The 17,415-nt window shown below is 34.3% G+C and overlaps 1 protein-coding gene across 2 annotated transcripts in view; it reads left to right on the forward strand.

Annotated features, from left to right (window-relative positions):
• Nucleotides 1–17,415, forward strand: part of LOC111060460 (delta-sarcoglycan-like) — a 40,746-nt gene that overhangs the window by 517 nt on the left and 22,814 nt on the right. Inside the window, exons 1-4 of one of the 2 annotated variants that reach the window (XM_039424143.1) lie at nucleotides 1–73; nucleotides 1,116–1,214; nucleotides 2,529–2,590; nucleotides 7,967–8,111. The exon at nucleotides 1–73 is cut by the window's left edge and continues 517 nt beyond it. In XM_039424143.1, coding sequence (XP_039280077.1) covers nucleotides 1–73; nucleotides 1,116–1,214; nucleotides 2,529–2,590; nucleotides 7,967–8,111 — 379 coding nt within the window. The remainder of the gene's footprint in view (nucleotides 74–1,115; nucleotides 1,215–2,528; nucleotides 2,591–7,966; nucleotides 8,112–17,415) is intronic. The other variant, XM_039424144.1, reaches the window with a different exon arrangement.

Here is a 17,415-nt window from a genome sequence, read left to right on the forward strand (position 1 = left end):
ATCAGGAACTAAAGAAAATACCAATTACCAGGATATGGAAATTGAGGAAACCTGCAACAGTGAGCAGGATCTGGTAAGCTCTAGTATGCCATTAAATTAATCTTAGGCTAGAAAAATAGTAGGAAATTCAACGGTTTTATGCTTTTCTATTTATTACGATTTTTGTAGATTGATTAATCATGCCTTGCAAATTGAATGTGAGAGATGAAGAATTGGAATCATCCAAGATGATTTATTATTTAATAGTAAATACGATTTCAAATAATGAATAACCAAGGCTACGAATTTTTTTCCATTTTGTACAATCCAGAGAATTGATCATGGATTCATAAAAATGTTTAAATTCTCTCATCATACAGAAGAGAAGTCACTATCGGTAAGGAACCCACCGTAGAAGAGTCATTTTACGCTTGGGATAATATTTAATCTATAAATTCTAATCAATTCCACAACTTCCGGGGGCGGGGGGCAGTGGATGTGAACTTATTAACAAATGTATTGGGTTCTTAAGAAGCACGTGCATCTTGTCACAAATTTGATCGTTTCTGTAGGTCAGTCAAATTCAGACTTTGAGATTCCATACGAGAATGGTGCACAAACTGGGAGCGTTTCAGTGTCATGAGAATTTCTCACTTAAAATAGAGTATTTCACAAAGCTATTATTCAACAGTCTTGCAACCGTTGAAAGACGTCAGAATACTGGCATTTTCCCAAGTTACCCCGATACAGTGAAAAGACTAGATTTTGTTATTGGAGCAATGAGTTTTTTTTCGAAAACGTTATCCAGGACATAACATTTTGAACCACTTTTTTTGAACTTTGGATATAGATTGCAAATCTTAACCTTAAGGAAAGGATTTCTATCAATCTCAATGAGATATTAATGAATTTTATTGAACAACTATCCATGTATACAGGTATTTTGGGAAGAGAAGTACTTCTAAATTCAAATAAAATGCTCTAAGATTTTTTATTCAGTTCCGACTATGAATTTATTTCATCCCATTCAGTGCGAACCTAATCAGCAAGGATGATGTTGATATGAAGTAGAATATAAGATCAGGAAGTGTTTTTTGATCAGAAAGCAGACCACAAACCCTTCAATTTTCTTGTAGGAGAGCTCAGCTAGATGCTGGAGACTGAGGCATTTGTGGAATTCGCACGTCCGCACATTTCAGCAGCCACGAAACAGCACCAGTGACGACTCAGACGAGGTCAGATCTGCTCAACAACCGCAATAATTCTCAACACACAATCTTCATCCTAACCTATTTCGGCTTCTACTAATAACACTAGCCGACTCATATTACGAACATAATAAATAACTTGGTATAACTCTTCTTGTACAAAACTAATTGAGTGGCGTCCAACAGAGTCGATTGTTCTGCATGCATTGAGAAACGTATATTGATAATGTAACACAACTTTATTCATGTGCATTGAACTGTTTACTTTGCTTTTCTCATCCTTACAACTGGGACACCCTGAGGTTCTATGATACGTTTAAAATGAGTTTGAATAGATTATAATAAGGCATATTAGAAGAGAAAGAGACTGAAAGATCTATATGCTCCATTAATTTCTTTCTATTCTGCCTCCAACAACGAATGAAAGATTTGATTATTTTTCTGAGGTGTTTCCACATACCTAATAAAAGGAATCACAGACAAAAAAATCGAGAATATAGTTGTAAGTACATAATTGTATTAATTTCGCAGAAGCGAGTATTAGTTTGTACTTTTATTTACTGAGAAATAAAATCTATTATTATAGATTTGGGTAAGACTCATTGATGGTTTTGAACTTGGATACTCCAGAGAATTGAAGTACTACCTATTTAAAAGCGATATTATTTAGCTTAAAAGATTGATGTTTCATCATCACCAAGTTGCTTGGAGAATGTTCGATTCCTCAACTCCAGACAGCTCTTTTAAAATGTGCGTTTATTATCGAAATCTTCTGTTACTGTTCATCATTCTTGGAATAATTATTCTCTCTATACGGAGTTCATTAATGAAAATGTTCGGTCAAGTTTGCTTGATAATGTTTATAATCATTGTCGAGAAATGCATGATTTATTGATCTTATATCATAATTATAACTAATTAGATAAGTGAAAATCCGGAACAAAAAACACAAATCTATGAATTCAACAATATAGTATTGCATATTCTGCTCATCATCCACTCAATATCAAAGAGAACATTGATCATTTACATAAGTTGGGTCTGAGTTAGGATGAGATTATAAGAAAATATTATTGAAACAAGATCGATGGAATAATTCTTTCTCAATAGGAGAAGAAAAAGAAATACTGTGCTCTCTGTGGAGGAAGATTTATGAAAAAAATGAAAATTGAATGTGACCTCAGAAAAAAATTGGAAACGTGATGACCGTTTTTGCAGAGGTGCCTCTCCAAATTGTATTGTCACCATCCTGAAAAACCAAAGTTCCCCACTCATTTTGATAAGATTAATTTCAATATTTATCAATTTTGTTTACCTGACATAATATTTTTCCATTCACAGTTTCATCCAGGAGAAAGCCATCATGAAAGACCTACTTTGAACGAGGTCCGGAAGCAAGTTGGGTGAGTAGGTCTATTCCTCTTTAACTCTGCATGCAAATAATAATGTAAGAATTTTCTTCAGAAATCTCATCTCAGTTTTATCTCTTGCTTCTTACTCATTTGCACATAATCATTAAAAAAATTCTATTTTTCTTACGAACCATTATAGAATCTATTCTTTCTTAAATAATCTGTTAAATGTTTGTGGAGTCCCCTCAACTCAACTCTGTTTGATTGAAAGTCTTAACTGGTATTTCTGCTTGATCGTTCTTCTTATTCAAGCGATCAATTCAATTCTCATCCGTCAAGAAACGCCTGAGATACTCGAGAGAAAAGCATTTATTAGAAGAAAATAGATCAGTGCTAGTTACTATTTCATTCTGTATCATCAAATCATTCGACAACTTTTTCTTTTTTCCTCCGGTTTCATGTATTTCAAAGTTCTGAAACTAGCATAGTTCCTGAAAAGGTATTCAAGCATGAAATATGTGATGTGATGTTCTGGCTTCTACAGAAAATTTGTCCATACCAGGAGCTCTGCTACGTTCGAAGATCGCAGATCTGTTTAGTAGGTTTGTTTCTTTTATTTTATTTGTTTTCATTTAGATCTGTTCAAGTAGATTGATGCTCAGTACTACGTACTGAAATCTTGATTTTTTTATCTTGGAAGGTATCTTTGGGCCGGGCAAGGCGGCCGTAATGAGTAGTTCCGGTTTTCTGCCTTGCGGGCGTCGCTAATTGAGCTACCGCTCTGCAATTAATTGGATGCAGACGCGCGTCTTCTCAGCGGCCGCATTGTCACGTGCTGTCTCGACGCCCCTTTCCAACTGCCGCCGCAGGCGTTTCACTTCCACGACGGACAGAAAAGGACAGTTCACGCTAGCGAATCAATTAGCAGAACTCTGTCATCGATTGCTTCCGACAGAGAAACTGTCCTATTCTCTGAATAAGCTTTTCTCTGATTTCTTCACCAGTTTTGAGATGATAATAAAATATGCGCCCTGAAATTATACTATTATTCTTGTATGCTGTTTTATCATTCAGTAAAACTCAAATTCGGAATAAAATCTTAGGAATATTGAAATTGAATCCCAATAGTATATCTTCATAAAGTTTCAAACACACATGATGTGTTAGAAGTATCCCAGATGTAGGTACTTTTCTCACCTTAGTTAACATGATAATTTTTCAAAAACCTCTTTGAATTGACTTTTTTCAAATCTTATCTCTGGAAAGACTTGTCGTTCATATAGTGTGTTCATTTGAATGCAAGTTTATCACAAAAGGCAGGTTTGTTGAGAACTTCAGTCGAATTATTAGTGCTAGGTGTCAATTAATTGGGAGGAGTAAATCTATTAATTTATCTGAGATTACATTCTCTTGTTCTCTACCACGTTAATTGATTTATGAGTGATCTATATTCTGAAACAGACCATCATGCCACTGATAAAATCGAATTATCAGACTGTTAGTAAACTTGATTTTGATCACGACAATCGATTTATAAACTGGTACAAATTTCAAATAAACTATCATCCTACTTGATCACTGACGTGAGAAATGTTATTAAAATGATAGTGAAATACAGGTGAATAGATTTATATGTAGGATGAAATCAGAATTTGACCCAGGTCCTGAGTTGAAAATTCCATTACTGGCTCCATTTTCATTCTCTTGTACATGAAATTCTTGAGATCTATGGGGATAGTTGATTTGGAATTCATTGTAGCTTTATTTCACAGAATTACAAGTAGGATGAGGATTCTCATATTCTCAGAGAGTCGCTATTACATTATTCAATAATAGATTTATATTTCGTACCATAATAATCAAATCATAAGGAACGCTTAGAGCTGGTCTACGAATCAGTTATAGTATCGTATGTGAATCTAATATGGATATGTGTTGTCAAATTTGATTTGGAATGATGGATGAGAGGAGCAACGTTCTCATGCAGCTTATTTAATAAAACAGTGAGCGTGGATTCGCTATTCTAGGCGCACTCCAAAGCCAATGTAGTCGTCGCCGCGTCCAACATTTATTGACGATATGATTCGGGGCTGTGACATGCTCCACTGACTCAATTATTGTTGACAAGCGTCCATGCGAACAGTAATATTCACGTACAATTCTCATTGCTATTTTCACTTGATCGCTCAGTGTCAGTCGATTGTTAACAGGAATCACGTTCCTTCATTTTCATTACCAGGAAGGAATTCTAAATTCGAATTCAGTTATGGATATGATTAAGTGAATCGTATCAATCAATGACATTGTGAAAATCTGGAGTAGATCGTTTTTAAAGTGATAGGTGATTTTGGTGAAGAACTGAATCAACTTTAAAGTGATTATGATCGTAGTAAATTCATATTACATCCTAGTGATAACGCATGATGAGAATTTTTGCTAGCAAAGGAAGTAAAAAGTCATCACTTATAATCTTTGTTCTCATTATTCGACTTGATTGATTCGTAGATCGATTGGATCAAGAAATATGATTTGTAGTAATACCATAAGGACGATTAGAATTTTGTTTTTTTTTTACAATTTCCTAGTCTTTTTCTTTCAAAACGATTACGATTAGAATAGTTAAAAAGGTTGATTCTTTTTCCACCAAAGTGAGCAACCGTTCAGGGCTTGATCTGATGGTGCGCCCTGAATGGTGTAGCGCATCAATATGCTGTGAAGATGATCGCACGCTCAAATGGGCTGTTCTTTGCACAGTGGCGAATGGCGGGGGGGGGAGACCGTGCTTATGAAACAGTTAACTCGTGGAAGGGTGCAAGTTGTTGAGTAAGTGAGGTTGGGGCTTGTGTACACAAGGTTATAGTCGGGCTGAAAGACAGATGGCCACATGGAAACCCACTCGAAGGGAGACCTTGTCATCTATAGCGCTTGAAAAATTGATGGAATGTCCTGTCAAGGCAGCCCCTGCCCTTTCACTCTGAATGCACAGAATTTGAAGATCTCTCAACAGGCAAGTGAGCATAGCAGCTAGTCGCTAGAGCTCCAAGATGTTATTACTCGACTATTTGACATGCTCTCCAACTCATGTATGTGCTCAGACAAGACAAACCTTCTGTCAGCAGCAACCATCAACAAAATTGTCCATTATCACGAATAGCGAAATGCCTAATGAGGGGACACGAACAAAAGAATTGAAACATCCACTCTACTGTTTTCCCTATTTATGACGAGAGTTTTTTAAAAACTTATGAAGCTTAATTTCAAAGCAATAATGTAAAATATTCGATAAAAATTAAATTGGAAAAGGTATTAGTGAAGTACCGATTATGCCAATGAGACCTAGAGGGTTGTACTCCACACAGTACAATGATGTTGTAGGCCATCCAGTTGATCATGCATCTGCTATAACGCCTTACTTAACTTTATAACAGAATAGGCGAACTGTATTCATACTGTAGCGAAATACAATGCATAGGTCCCTTCTCAGAGTTGGTTCTGATTTCAGCTAGTTTCCGGTAATAAGTATATCTATCTGTACGATGATATTTATTAAACAGCTGCTAGCCGTTTCACCTTGATTACATCTATATATATAAAAGCGAAATGGCACTCACTCACTGACTGACTGACTGACTCACTCACTCACTCACTCACTCACTCACTCACTCACTCGCATAACTAAAAATCTACCGGACCAAAAACGTTCAAAATTGGTAGGTATGTTCAGTTGGCCCTTTAGAGGCGCACTAAGAAATATTTTAGCAATATTTTAACTCTAAGGGTTGTTTTTAAGGGTTCAAAGTTCGTCTTTTAGCATGTATATTCTTCTTCTCCCAATCTCTTAATTATAATTGTAATTTCCATATCATATGTTACTATAGAACTATAATCTAGATAGAGTACCTCTTCGAAACAGTTGTTAACTGGCAACTAAATTAATAATTTTGTCAGGTTGGCATTAAGTTGAGTTGACTTTGTTAGGTTGGCACCAAGTTGAAGATTTAAATGCATTTATCGCGGAAAAATTGATTGGGCACTGCTACTTCAATCCTGGGAATATTATATTACTAGCCGTCAGGCTCGCTTCGCTCGCCATATCCGTTTAGCCAGACGTTTAGTCTGGACCCCCGACTGGATTGTCCTAACATGGTAAAAATGCAGGCGAGCGAAGCGAGCCTGCTAATCTCATTCTTGGACGATCCAGTCGGAGGTCCAGGGGGCGGAGCCCCCTGGCTAGACGTATATGGCGAGAGAAGCGAGCCTGACGGCTAGTTTTTTATATATCTGTGAGTTTGTATACGGAGTGTCCATGAATAATCAGGCATAGGAAGAATGTTTGTTGAAAATGTTCCTTTCATCGATTAGTGGACTTTTTTGTATTATGACTAACGTGTTAAAGCCTACTCATTATAAAATCACTTTTTTATTAATCCTAATCATTATATTTTTTGTATCACATGTGAAAGTTCAGCAATATTATGAAGATATATGCTAGTCTTTTGCAAAAAACAGTCCCTCAATATAATAAAGTGATAAAGTGAGTCCGCAAAATAAAATCTTTGATTTGTTTGTAGTGGAAGAAAGTGAGGAACTATACATGTGATTTACAGTTTTATTATAAGATAATTTTTATGAATGCATGTTTTGTTGAAAATCTTTTCTCTTTCTCAGTACATCTAGAGTTAAGGGTCAATTTCACATCTCAAGCAATATACTTGCTATCCAACCTTCTGGGAAATCATCAAACCCTGATAAAAAGAGAAGTACGTTACCCACATGCCATGAACCTGAAATCTCCTTCTTACAAACATTTTTTTAGAAACACAATCTCTCTTCTACATAACAAAATCTTTCAAAATGGATTGAATAACTCCGATAACATGCAATACGATTCATAATTTATTCGAAGAAATTGAATATTGAAATAGCTCGAAAATATCAAATTGGTATTAATTGCAGGCTTTACTTCGTGTTTTCTTCATTTTCTTCTGCCTCTAACTTCATCCAAAACCTTCATGAAAAACTCAAAACATTCATATAAGAGCCAGGAATGATCAACATATGAAGACGTAGCCCTCACAATGTTCTCAAGCGAATGTTACAACATGATTCCTGATGTTTATTTTTAATTTGCCGCTCTATCGCTCTCAACGCAAATTCAGGCAGCATGAAATAAATTATAATTTCTTCTAGTGTATTCTCTCTTATATCTTTATCCTTCTCTCTTTCTTTTTCCAAATTCGTGATTGTATTTCTGCTCTTTACGTGTTTCCTTTCAACTTTTCAACATAGTGAGTGATGTGCAATTATTATAATATTGATGTGCTTCCAAATATATGATTATATTGAGCATGCTGTGGTTCTGAATTCAATTGAAAAATCACAAAATTCGACAAAGGTATTGTTAGAAATCTGATCTATTTGTTGCAGAATGGGGAGACAGCCAGGACCTCACATAGGAATATATGGTTGGAGAAAGAGATGCCTTTATTTGCTCATACTCATATTGTTAGTGGTCGTAATATTCAACCTCGCATTAACTCTTTGGATTATCAACGTCATGGAATTCAATGCGGTAAGTTTACAAAGTAACAAACCATTTCTCCATAAGTAGTCAGTTGAGCTGTTAATATTAAGCTTGAATTCTAATAATAATCTTCTAATTTTTATTTATTCTAATTGGTTCATTTGGACTATGGAGTTCAAATTTAAGCTCTATTGATTAAATTACTTATTATTAGCAATGAGTGTATGTCGTTGATGCAGTTGATCCAGGATACAGTGAGGTGGTTTGGATACTTTCGTTCAACTACACAGAATAATTAGTAACTAATTTAGCTGATACTCTTCTCAATGTATAATTTTTACTGTAAAACCAGTTAAGTGATCCCATTGGATCGCCATGTACGAATTTGCAGAGTCATAAGCTCAACGATAGGATGGGAAACTAGAGAGATTCATTATAGTAGATCGTTTGTGGGATGATGTAGTAAGAGTCGGTGATTGGGAAGTGCAATAACCAAAGTCCATTTATCTAATGAGATGGTTGAACACCACAATATTAATAATAATTATGATGTGTTCAACATAACTTAAATCATACTGGTTTTGCACAAACCAGCTAATTGATTCTCAATTATGAAAGAATTTCCAAACATTATGTAATTTCCGAACTTAACAACTTGCAGCCTCTTCTCTCTTTCCATTATACAATTTTCAAGCACGATAAATTATCATTATCGCATTACTTAGCATCTCAAATTATTAAACTTTACAATAGTCAGATTTGACGGGTAAAACTCTGTCTGTCTTTCCCACACTGATCAGTTATTATGTTTCGTACTTTATTGAAATTAATTTTTGAAAAAATTGGTCAAAATTATATTGAATTACTTCTCTGTAGTCTGTAAAAGAACCAAACTTCAAGATTACAGAACAGTGCTCAATATTGAGAATGTTGACACTGAGAATAGGCACATTCTTATTATATTATCTCATACCAATGTTCAATGAAAATGAAGGAAAATCATTGTTCAGGAAGAAACAATCATCGTAATGATTTCTAATCCAAGCCCACTCTTCAGCATGAATTGAGAACACATTTGTTATAATAATAATTATGAAAGTTATTGGCGAGAGAGTTGAGGTTGATAAAATTGGTAGAAATTTTATCAGAATTTCTATTTACATCGCGTTACTGCATCATACATTTTAGTCCATCCCGCAATGGCGAGAACTCAAAGATGTGCGTTGCCAATAATGCTTCCATCAACAGAGGTTGAATATATTATTGGATAATAATAATTATTGTTGGCATTTGTTGGTATGGTGCGGTAGGTTGTTCAGGTAGTTGGATTGTTACAACAGTCGCTGTGCTCTCCTCCTACACGTTATTACATGATATTGATCTGATGATTGGGTCATTGCGCTGCTTCTCTCTCAATCATTTCTTCTCTCTCCTTCGCTCTCTTGTTTATTCTATCCTCTCCCCCCCCAGACACGCCACCCTTATCATGAGTTGTGAACTCAACTTGCATACACAAGTGCACAAGTGTGCCATTGAGCGCTCATAAGCAAATCAACCGCAGTGCACATTGCACCAGCATCAGTCAACAGTCACAAAGATTATGTTTGTTTTGGAATTTGTTTCTGATTATTATTATCTACGATGAGCGTATTAGATGTGTCACCGATTATTTCGAGACTAAGACATTTTTTATGGTTACCGATTTGTTTAATTTCATCTATTGAATTTGAATAAGTGAATCAAACAGCATGGAGCTTACATAAAATGCAAGCTACGTATAACGTAAGTGAGTGAGAATCTTTAATTGTGAAGTAGATTAGTTGTATATGACAAATTTTTTAAGATTAACGATATATTATATGAACCAAATACTGAACTGTTTCTGGGGTCAATGATTTACATCTAATGGAAGCTTTTAGTAAAGCTTCACATCTGATTAGAAATATAAAAGCTTCACATCTCTAGTAATGATTCACATCTAAAGTAAGCTTTTAGTAAAGCTTACTAAATGTCTTGTCTACAAGTCAAGCTCTTGAGTTTTTAGATCAACTGCACTATTAGTTTGACTAATTTTTTACGACCGCTAATAAATATGATGAGCACATAACCTGTTCCACTCTACTGATAAAAAGAGTTATGAAATGGAGTGACAATATACTATACTATATCAAAAGAAAATATGAAGCTTATTTAATAATCAGTTCAAAAAAAACTATTCCATTTGCTTAGAAATAATCATTAATCATATTCTCAATATACGAGTAAGTGATCATTATTCATTAAGAATCATGGAGAATTATCAATGTTTCCAATATATGAGAAACCCATTAGAACTATTGAGACTTCCAAAAAAAAACTAGCTATGGTGAGTTTCAGTATTTATCTAATGGTATGATTTATTATCTATTCTATTCTTATCTATTCTATTATGTTCACTTGCAAGGGAAAAGCTCGAGAAGATGGCGATGTAGATTTGCAAAATCCTTGATAAAGCATTGCAATATTTTCAGTTGTTTGTACCTCAACACCAGTTTTTCTTCCAGCAGCTCTGCCAACCAGGATGAGATAGCGGTCTTGTTTTTCGTCAATTGATGTCAAATCAAGTCGTTTGCACAGGAAGATGATACAAGAACATGCAGCATAAAATAGTGCAGTATAAAGAGTGCTTTAAAACATAGTTATAGGAAAGTAAGGGAATAGGAAGAGTATGGGCTTGAACCGGTAAACGTATTGTTCAAACGTACATAAAGCGTTAAGTTCAAACATTTTATCAGAATATACGCAAATAAACGAGTGAAGTGGCAATGGAATGAAATGTCCAATTCAATTTCATACATCTTGGATATTTTTACTTGAGAAGTACTACAAAATGTAAAATAATTGCTGATTCTCTTCACTAATTGAATGAATGAAATGACTATTAGTTCAACTGAGCCGAACACAAGAAAATAAATCGAGTAGCCTACAAACAAATTCTTATATTGGGATAGAGCTAGAAGATTTTGTTAAGCAAGTACCAATGGAATAGAAATCACCGATCACCGATCTGCAGTATCAAATCAAATCAACTTTTATTCAATAATATCGTTTACATGACAAATTGCATTATACAAATGATATTACAGATCATTGAATACAATACTGTTTGCTTGTGAAAATTCTTGTCTGCAAACAGGACTGAAATACATACTTATCTTAATTGAATAATTTATTCATTTATTCACACACACACACACACACACACACACACACACACACACACACACACACACACACACACACTCCATGGAGAAATAATAATAATCATTAATAAAACACTTTTATCTCAACCGGAAAATGATCCATCAACCATAGGTATAATTTAGATTTGTAAGATTTAAGATTATTCAAATTTCCAATCCTGACGGGCACACTATTGGAAAATTTATGACCCAAGAAAATGAAGCTCTTTTCAAAGAGACTGCAATATGATATGGGTGGGATTTTTAACCCTCTAGTATTACCTCTTGCTCTTGAATTATAAGCAACATCCGTACCTCCATTGCTACTTAGCCTAAAGAACATGGAAAGAACTTTGAATACACATAAATGTTGCAGAGGCAAGAATCATCTGATTCTCTGAGAAGGGGGTAAGAGTGAGCATGTCTACTTTCACCACAGAAAACCCAAATAGAAGCCTTCTGCAATATGATAATGATAAAATGTGATAAATATGTGGATGCCCAAAACGAAATACCATAACTCTACCTGGACTGTACGAATGCAAAATACATGTTCCGAATAATTCTATTTGGGAAAACATTTCTGATATAATAAAACTTTCTTAGGAGAAGGAAGCAATATCTTTTTAGTTTCCTGATATGCAAATTCCAAGTTAGAAGCTCATCTACAGTCAAGCCCAAATACTTTATAGAAATGGTTTTTGAGACTGTACTACAGATGCAGTCCCCACTCTCTTGGAATAAACAATTTAAACTATGATATCTAAGAAGGTCAGGAATGTCAAATGAAGAGACAATAAGAAACAGATAAACTTTGTTTTGTCAGAGTTCAATGCCAGCCTATTTACTCCAAACCACAAACTTGAGTCATTCAAATCGCTCTGCATCATAGAATGTAACTGTTTAGCGTCCTTAGCAACATACGCCAAGGCTGTGTCATCAGCGAATGAAGTGATTGAGCCGTGAAATTTATGAGCGAAAAGATCATTAATATAATTTTATTAAAAATAAAACTGGACCCAAGACAGAACCCTGTGGGACACCACAGCGTAGAAGAGGCAACGTTTTGCTTTGCACACCTTAGCGAAACGTACTGCCTCCTGTCACTCAGATATGACCCAAACCACTGAGGAAGATTTCCCCTGATGCCGGCCTTGTTCAACTTATCCAATAAAATTGAATGATCAACAGTGTCGAAAGCCTTTCTTATATTCAGAAAAAGCCCTGACACCCTCAATCCTTCAGAGTTATTCAGTCCTGAATAGATTTGAGACATGAAGTGGTCTAGTGCCATTTCAGTACTCAACCCCTCCTGAAATCCAAACTGACAAGAATTAATGAATTTATTCCTGTGCAAAAATTTTAGAAGACGCTTTTTTATTAATTTTTCAAACAGTTTAGAAAATATTGAAAGGAGAGAGACCGGTCTATAATTCCCCACCTCACTCTCATCTCCTCCTTTGGAAATAGGAACCACATTGGCAAATTTCAACAGAGAGGGAAACTCATCATTGAAAATACTAGTATTGGATATATCTACCAGCACCGGAACAATAGGCATTGCAATTTCTTTTATTAGGCGTGACGATATTCCATCCATTCCAGGAGACTTGTCATTTTCTAAAGAATTTATCAAGGAATAGACTTCATGGTAATAAATGGGTTCAAAAAAAGCTGTAGAGCGGGAAGTACCACTTTTGAAATGTCTAGTATAGTACTGTTTTGACTCATTATTGGGCACACTAATAGAATTTATCACTTCTTTCGGAACATTGACAAAATATTCATTATATATATTAACTATGGATTCTATATCTTCAATAACAGTTTCATTCTTCCTCATACGTTCAATAGGTTACCTAACTGAGGCCAGTCCAGATACTTATTTATTATCTTCCATTGGCCTCTGGATGACAGCTGACCAATCTCTTCAAAGTTCCTTTATTTGGCCGCCTTTACCCAAGTCTTTATTTTATTACTATAAACATTCAAATTATGTTTCATCTGCATGTTATGTGGATTTCTACGAAACTTTTTATACAATTTATCACGGTTGTGAATTGCAACACAAAGACCATCAGTTATCCAGGGCTTAATTTTTTTTAATGTTTGATTTCTAACTCTGTAATGAACAATTGATTTGGATCTATAATGGTGGTACAAAGAATATCTAAACATTTTAAATTTCAAATCAATTATTATTCAAGAGAGCTGCGCTCCAATCATGTTCATATAATAATTTCCTAAGCAGTTCATAGTTAATAACTTCTTTCAAGCCTTTTATAATACAATTCCTATTAGATACTTTAGAAATACACAGTGACGTAGCTCTATGGGCAGTTAGGTGAGTCTCAATGACACCACTTCTTGCCATGCGTTTACTAGCAGACCTTAGAAACAAATGATCGATGCAAGATCCACTTTTATTATTTGGAACTCTTGTTACAGAGATAATCAAAGATGAAAATCCATTTGAAGACATAATTTCAAGATATTTATCAGTTCTGATACTATTATTATCTAACAGATTAATATTCAAATCACCAATTACCAGTTACCACCACATCACCCGCTGGAAGACGATTGAGAACATTATCAAGACTATTGGAAAATAAATCAACATCATATCCATGCCACCTATACAAGCTAAGAATTGACAAAGTATATGTCTCAATTTAACCTACAACAAAATAGCATCCGCTCCCACTATTTCGCTGTTCAATCTGATTATATCATTATCATTTCTAACAAAAACTAAAATTCCAGATGCTCTAGAGAAACTATCACATGCAATATGGTTGTATCCTTGAATTGAGTACAAGGAGGCTTCATCATGAGAGACTGTATCCAGATCTCAGACAAAACAATAACATCAGGCATGTATTTCCAGCAGCTCAAGTACGAGAGGAAAGCATCAAAATTGCAATTCACGCTTCTAATATTTTGATGGAGGATTATAAAATCATTGACATCTGTCAAGAAACAATTGTTCACCTCATTGACTCCTCATTCACTGCAAAACCTGAAATGATCATCCATTTTCAATACAAAGATTCATACACTTTGAACCCCAATTTTGATAATAGAATAATAATTTAAATGAATTTCTCCATTGTATACTCATTCTCACACACACAAATACCCATTCTCACTCATCCAAGCATCAATGATAGTTATAATCATTACAAAGAAATTATTATCATATAATCTAAGCAATATTTTAGCATTTTTTGTAAGATCTATTTGAATTTAATGGCGGAGGATTGAGATATTTAAATTTTATGCTAATTTGAAAGTCGGAAAGAGGATCTGTAAAACTTGAGAAGGAAGAACCAGACTCGCCAGCCAAATGCCACCATAAGAGGACCCCAAATATTTTAGAGCGAAGTACCTTATTAATAATTTTGTAAAAATTAAAGTTAAAGTAAATTATTAATTTCTTAAAAGACTTCGTGATGCTATTGTGAAGCAGAAGTCATTTTTCATTTTAATTAAATTTATAACCCCCTGGAGGAGACGATTCCAGCTACCATATTCCCGGACCGCATGGAGTTGGATCGACATCGGCGGCTTACAAGAAGATTTTCGACACGTGAGTGATTAAATTTGAATTTAGTGATGGGCGCCCTAGTGCTTCGAAATAATCTGATGATCAAAGCTAGCTCGCCGAAAGGGTTATTATAAATTAAGAAATTAATAAGAGTAATACTTGCGCAAGTAAAAATTAGTATTAAAGGTATTTAATTGAAAGAAAAATATAGATCAATATTTTAGAAATTCTATTTAATCAAAGAAGTACGAAATCTAGGCTATCAAGCGTATGCATACAATATTTAATTTTTTTGCAATACAATTTGCGATAATTTATCATAGTTCTAATTCACTAGATGAATGGCTCTACCTATTCCGTCAGGTGCCGAATCTTGCACCCTGAGATAAAAATATATATTCGATACAAATAAATCTACTAAATACTAGAGATTTTAATATATAGATATATTTGGATTATTAGTGGCTAATTTATCAAGCTGATCTTAGAGCACATATTTATGATTGAATTATCCAAGCAGACAAGTATTAGCAAGTACATGTCACAGCTACATGCCAAAGAATGCATATGATTTCAAGATAAAGGCACATGGTAATGATTCGTGCCATAAATCTAGAATATAAAGTTAGCCTGTGATATTTTTATTGATTTCAAATATTGTTCTATTTTTATATTATATTTTTTTATCGCTCTATATATATTTTTTGCCTCGACTGATCTTTGCATTATTTATGTAATATATGTGTAAAATTTTCATGGTGTGCAATTCATTTTATATTCCTCATCTCTATAGTATAAGTATCATTTATATATATATATATTTATTATTATTGAATTACAAGAGTTATTGGAGAAGCCCATATCTAGGCCTATCAAGATTTTTTAAGACTGAATACTATTAGAAAACCACGCCCTATTATATTAAATCTCATGCTTTACCGACTGATGCCAAGCAGGAGGCTAATCGTTATTTTATATAAAGAATAACGTGACAATATGAAAAAGCAATTTGTAATATAATAACTATAGATAATAATCATATTGTTATGCATCTACATAAATTGGCGGAGCTTTGGACATATCAATGTCCATTCTTTGGGAAGAATATTAAAAATATCCTCCCCACTAACTCTCTACCAAAACGTTAATTTCGTTATTTAAACTAAGGATTTATTTATTAATGGAAATCTTGTGAAAGTTTTAATCAATATGAATATTGAAGAGAAAAAAACAGAAAATTGATAAAGTAAAATAATTATATAGGTAGATAATATCAAATAATTGATTAATAAAATGAAGTAGGCTGAAAGTAGATCAGGGTTATCAAATTTCAGTAATATACAGCAGTATGCAGTGGATAATTGAAATAACATGAGTTTATATAATATATATATATATATATATATATACAATTCGTTCTATAACATGGTTTAAAGGTTTATATTGGTGGAATGGGTGAGGGATGGTTGTCATGTGATCGTTCTAGGGCCGGACAGTTTCAGTCATTTGTTCCAAAATATGTTTTTTTAAAGTCAGGTTGAAGCTCGCTCGGCTCTCGATAGACCTGATAGAAACAGGAAGTGTATTCCATGCACGACAGGCACTGACTAAGAAGGATTTTGTGAAAATAGTAGTTCGATGATTGGGTATCCTTAAAGTACTTTCTCCGGTTCTAGTATGTGAAGCATCTATCCTCCTACCTTCAGAGACAAATTTGAAATCATCTTTAAAATAGTTCGGATTACCGTATTTCAAGATATCTCTAACAAGCTTGACTATTCGAAAAAGCCTCTGATCGGGAAGCTTCAATGTTGAACTAGCAATGTGGGCTGGGGTGATATGATCATGGCGTTGGAGAGAGTAGACGAAACGTAGACAATAATTTTGGCAACGCTGTAGTTTATCATTCAGAGTGACTTGCATATCATTAAGAACAGAATTACAATACATTAAATGTGGAAAGATGAGAGATTGAACCAATAATAATTTAATGTTTCTAGGGAGGATATCGTGTATTTTCTTCAATGCATGCATGGCTGAGAATACCTTTTTACAAGTTTTGTTCACTTGTTCTGACCAGTCAAGAGTATTATTCATAATAATGCCTAAATTTTTAACTGAGCTACAGTAAGGAATGTCATTACCGTCTACACTAATTTTGTGAATCGATTCAAGGTCAATATTGTTTATAAGACGAAAATATCCAATTATAATGGGTTGTGTTTTGATGGGATTAAGCTTAAGGCCATTTTTCTTTGTCCATTCCACTATCGAATTGATATCCTGATTTATTATTCCAACTGTTTCATTAATTTTTGTTATGGGACAGCTTAAATAGATTTGAAGGTCGTCTGCATAAGTATGGAAACTGGAGAATTTGATAATGGAAGAAAGGTCATTAGCATACAAAGTGAAGAGGAGAGGGCCTAAAATTGAACCTTGTGGTACTCCATGCATAACGTTTTTCCAAGTTGACTTTTTGTCACCGACAGATACACATTGTTTCCCACCTAATAGATAGGATTTAAACCAAACTAACGAGTTGTGACTGAAACCAAGAATAGCCAACTTATTCAGAAGG

Source organism: Nilaparvata lugens, chromosome 3 (assembly GCF_014356525.2).
Source record: "Nilaparvata lugens isolate BPH chromosome 3, ASM1435652v1, whole genome shotgun sequence".
Classification (NCBI taxonomy): domain Eukaryota; kingdom Metazoa; phylum Arthropoda; class Insecta; order Hemiptera; family Delphacidae; genus Nilaparvata; species Nilaparvata lugens.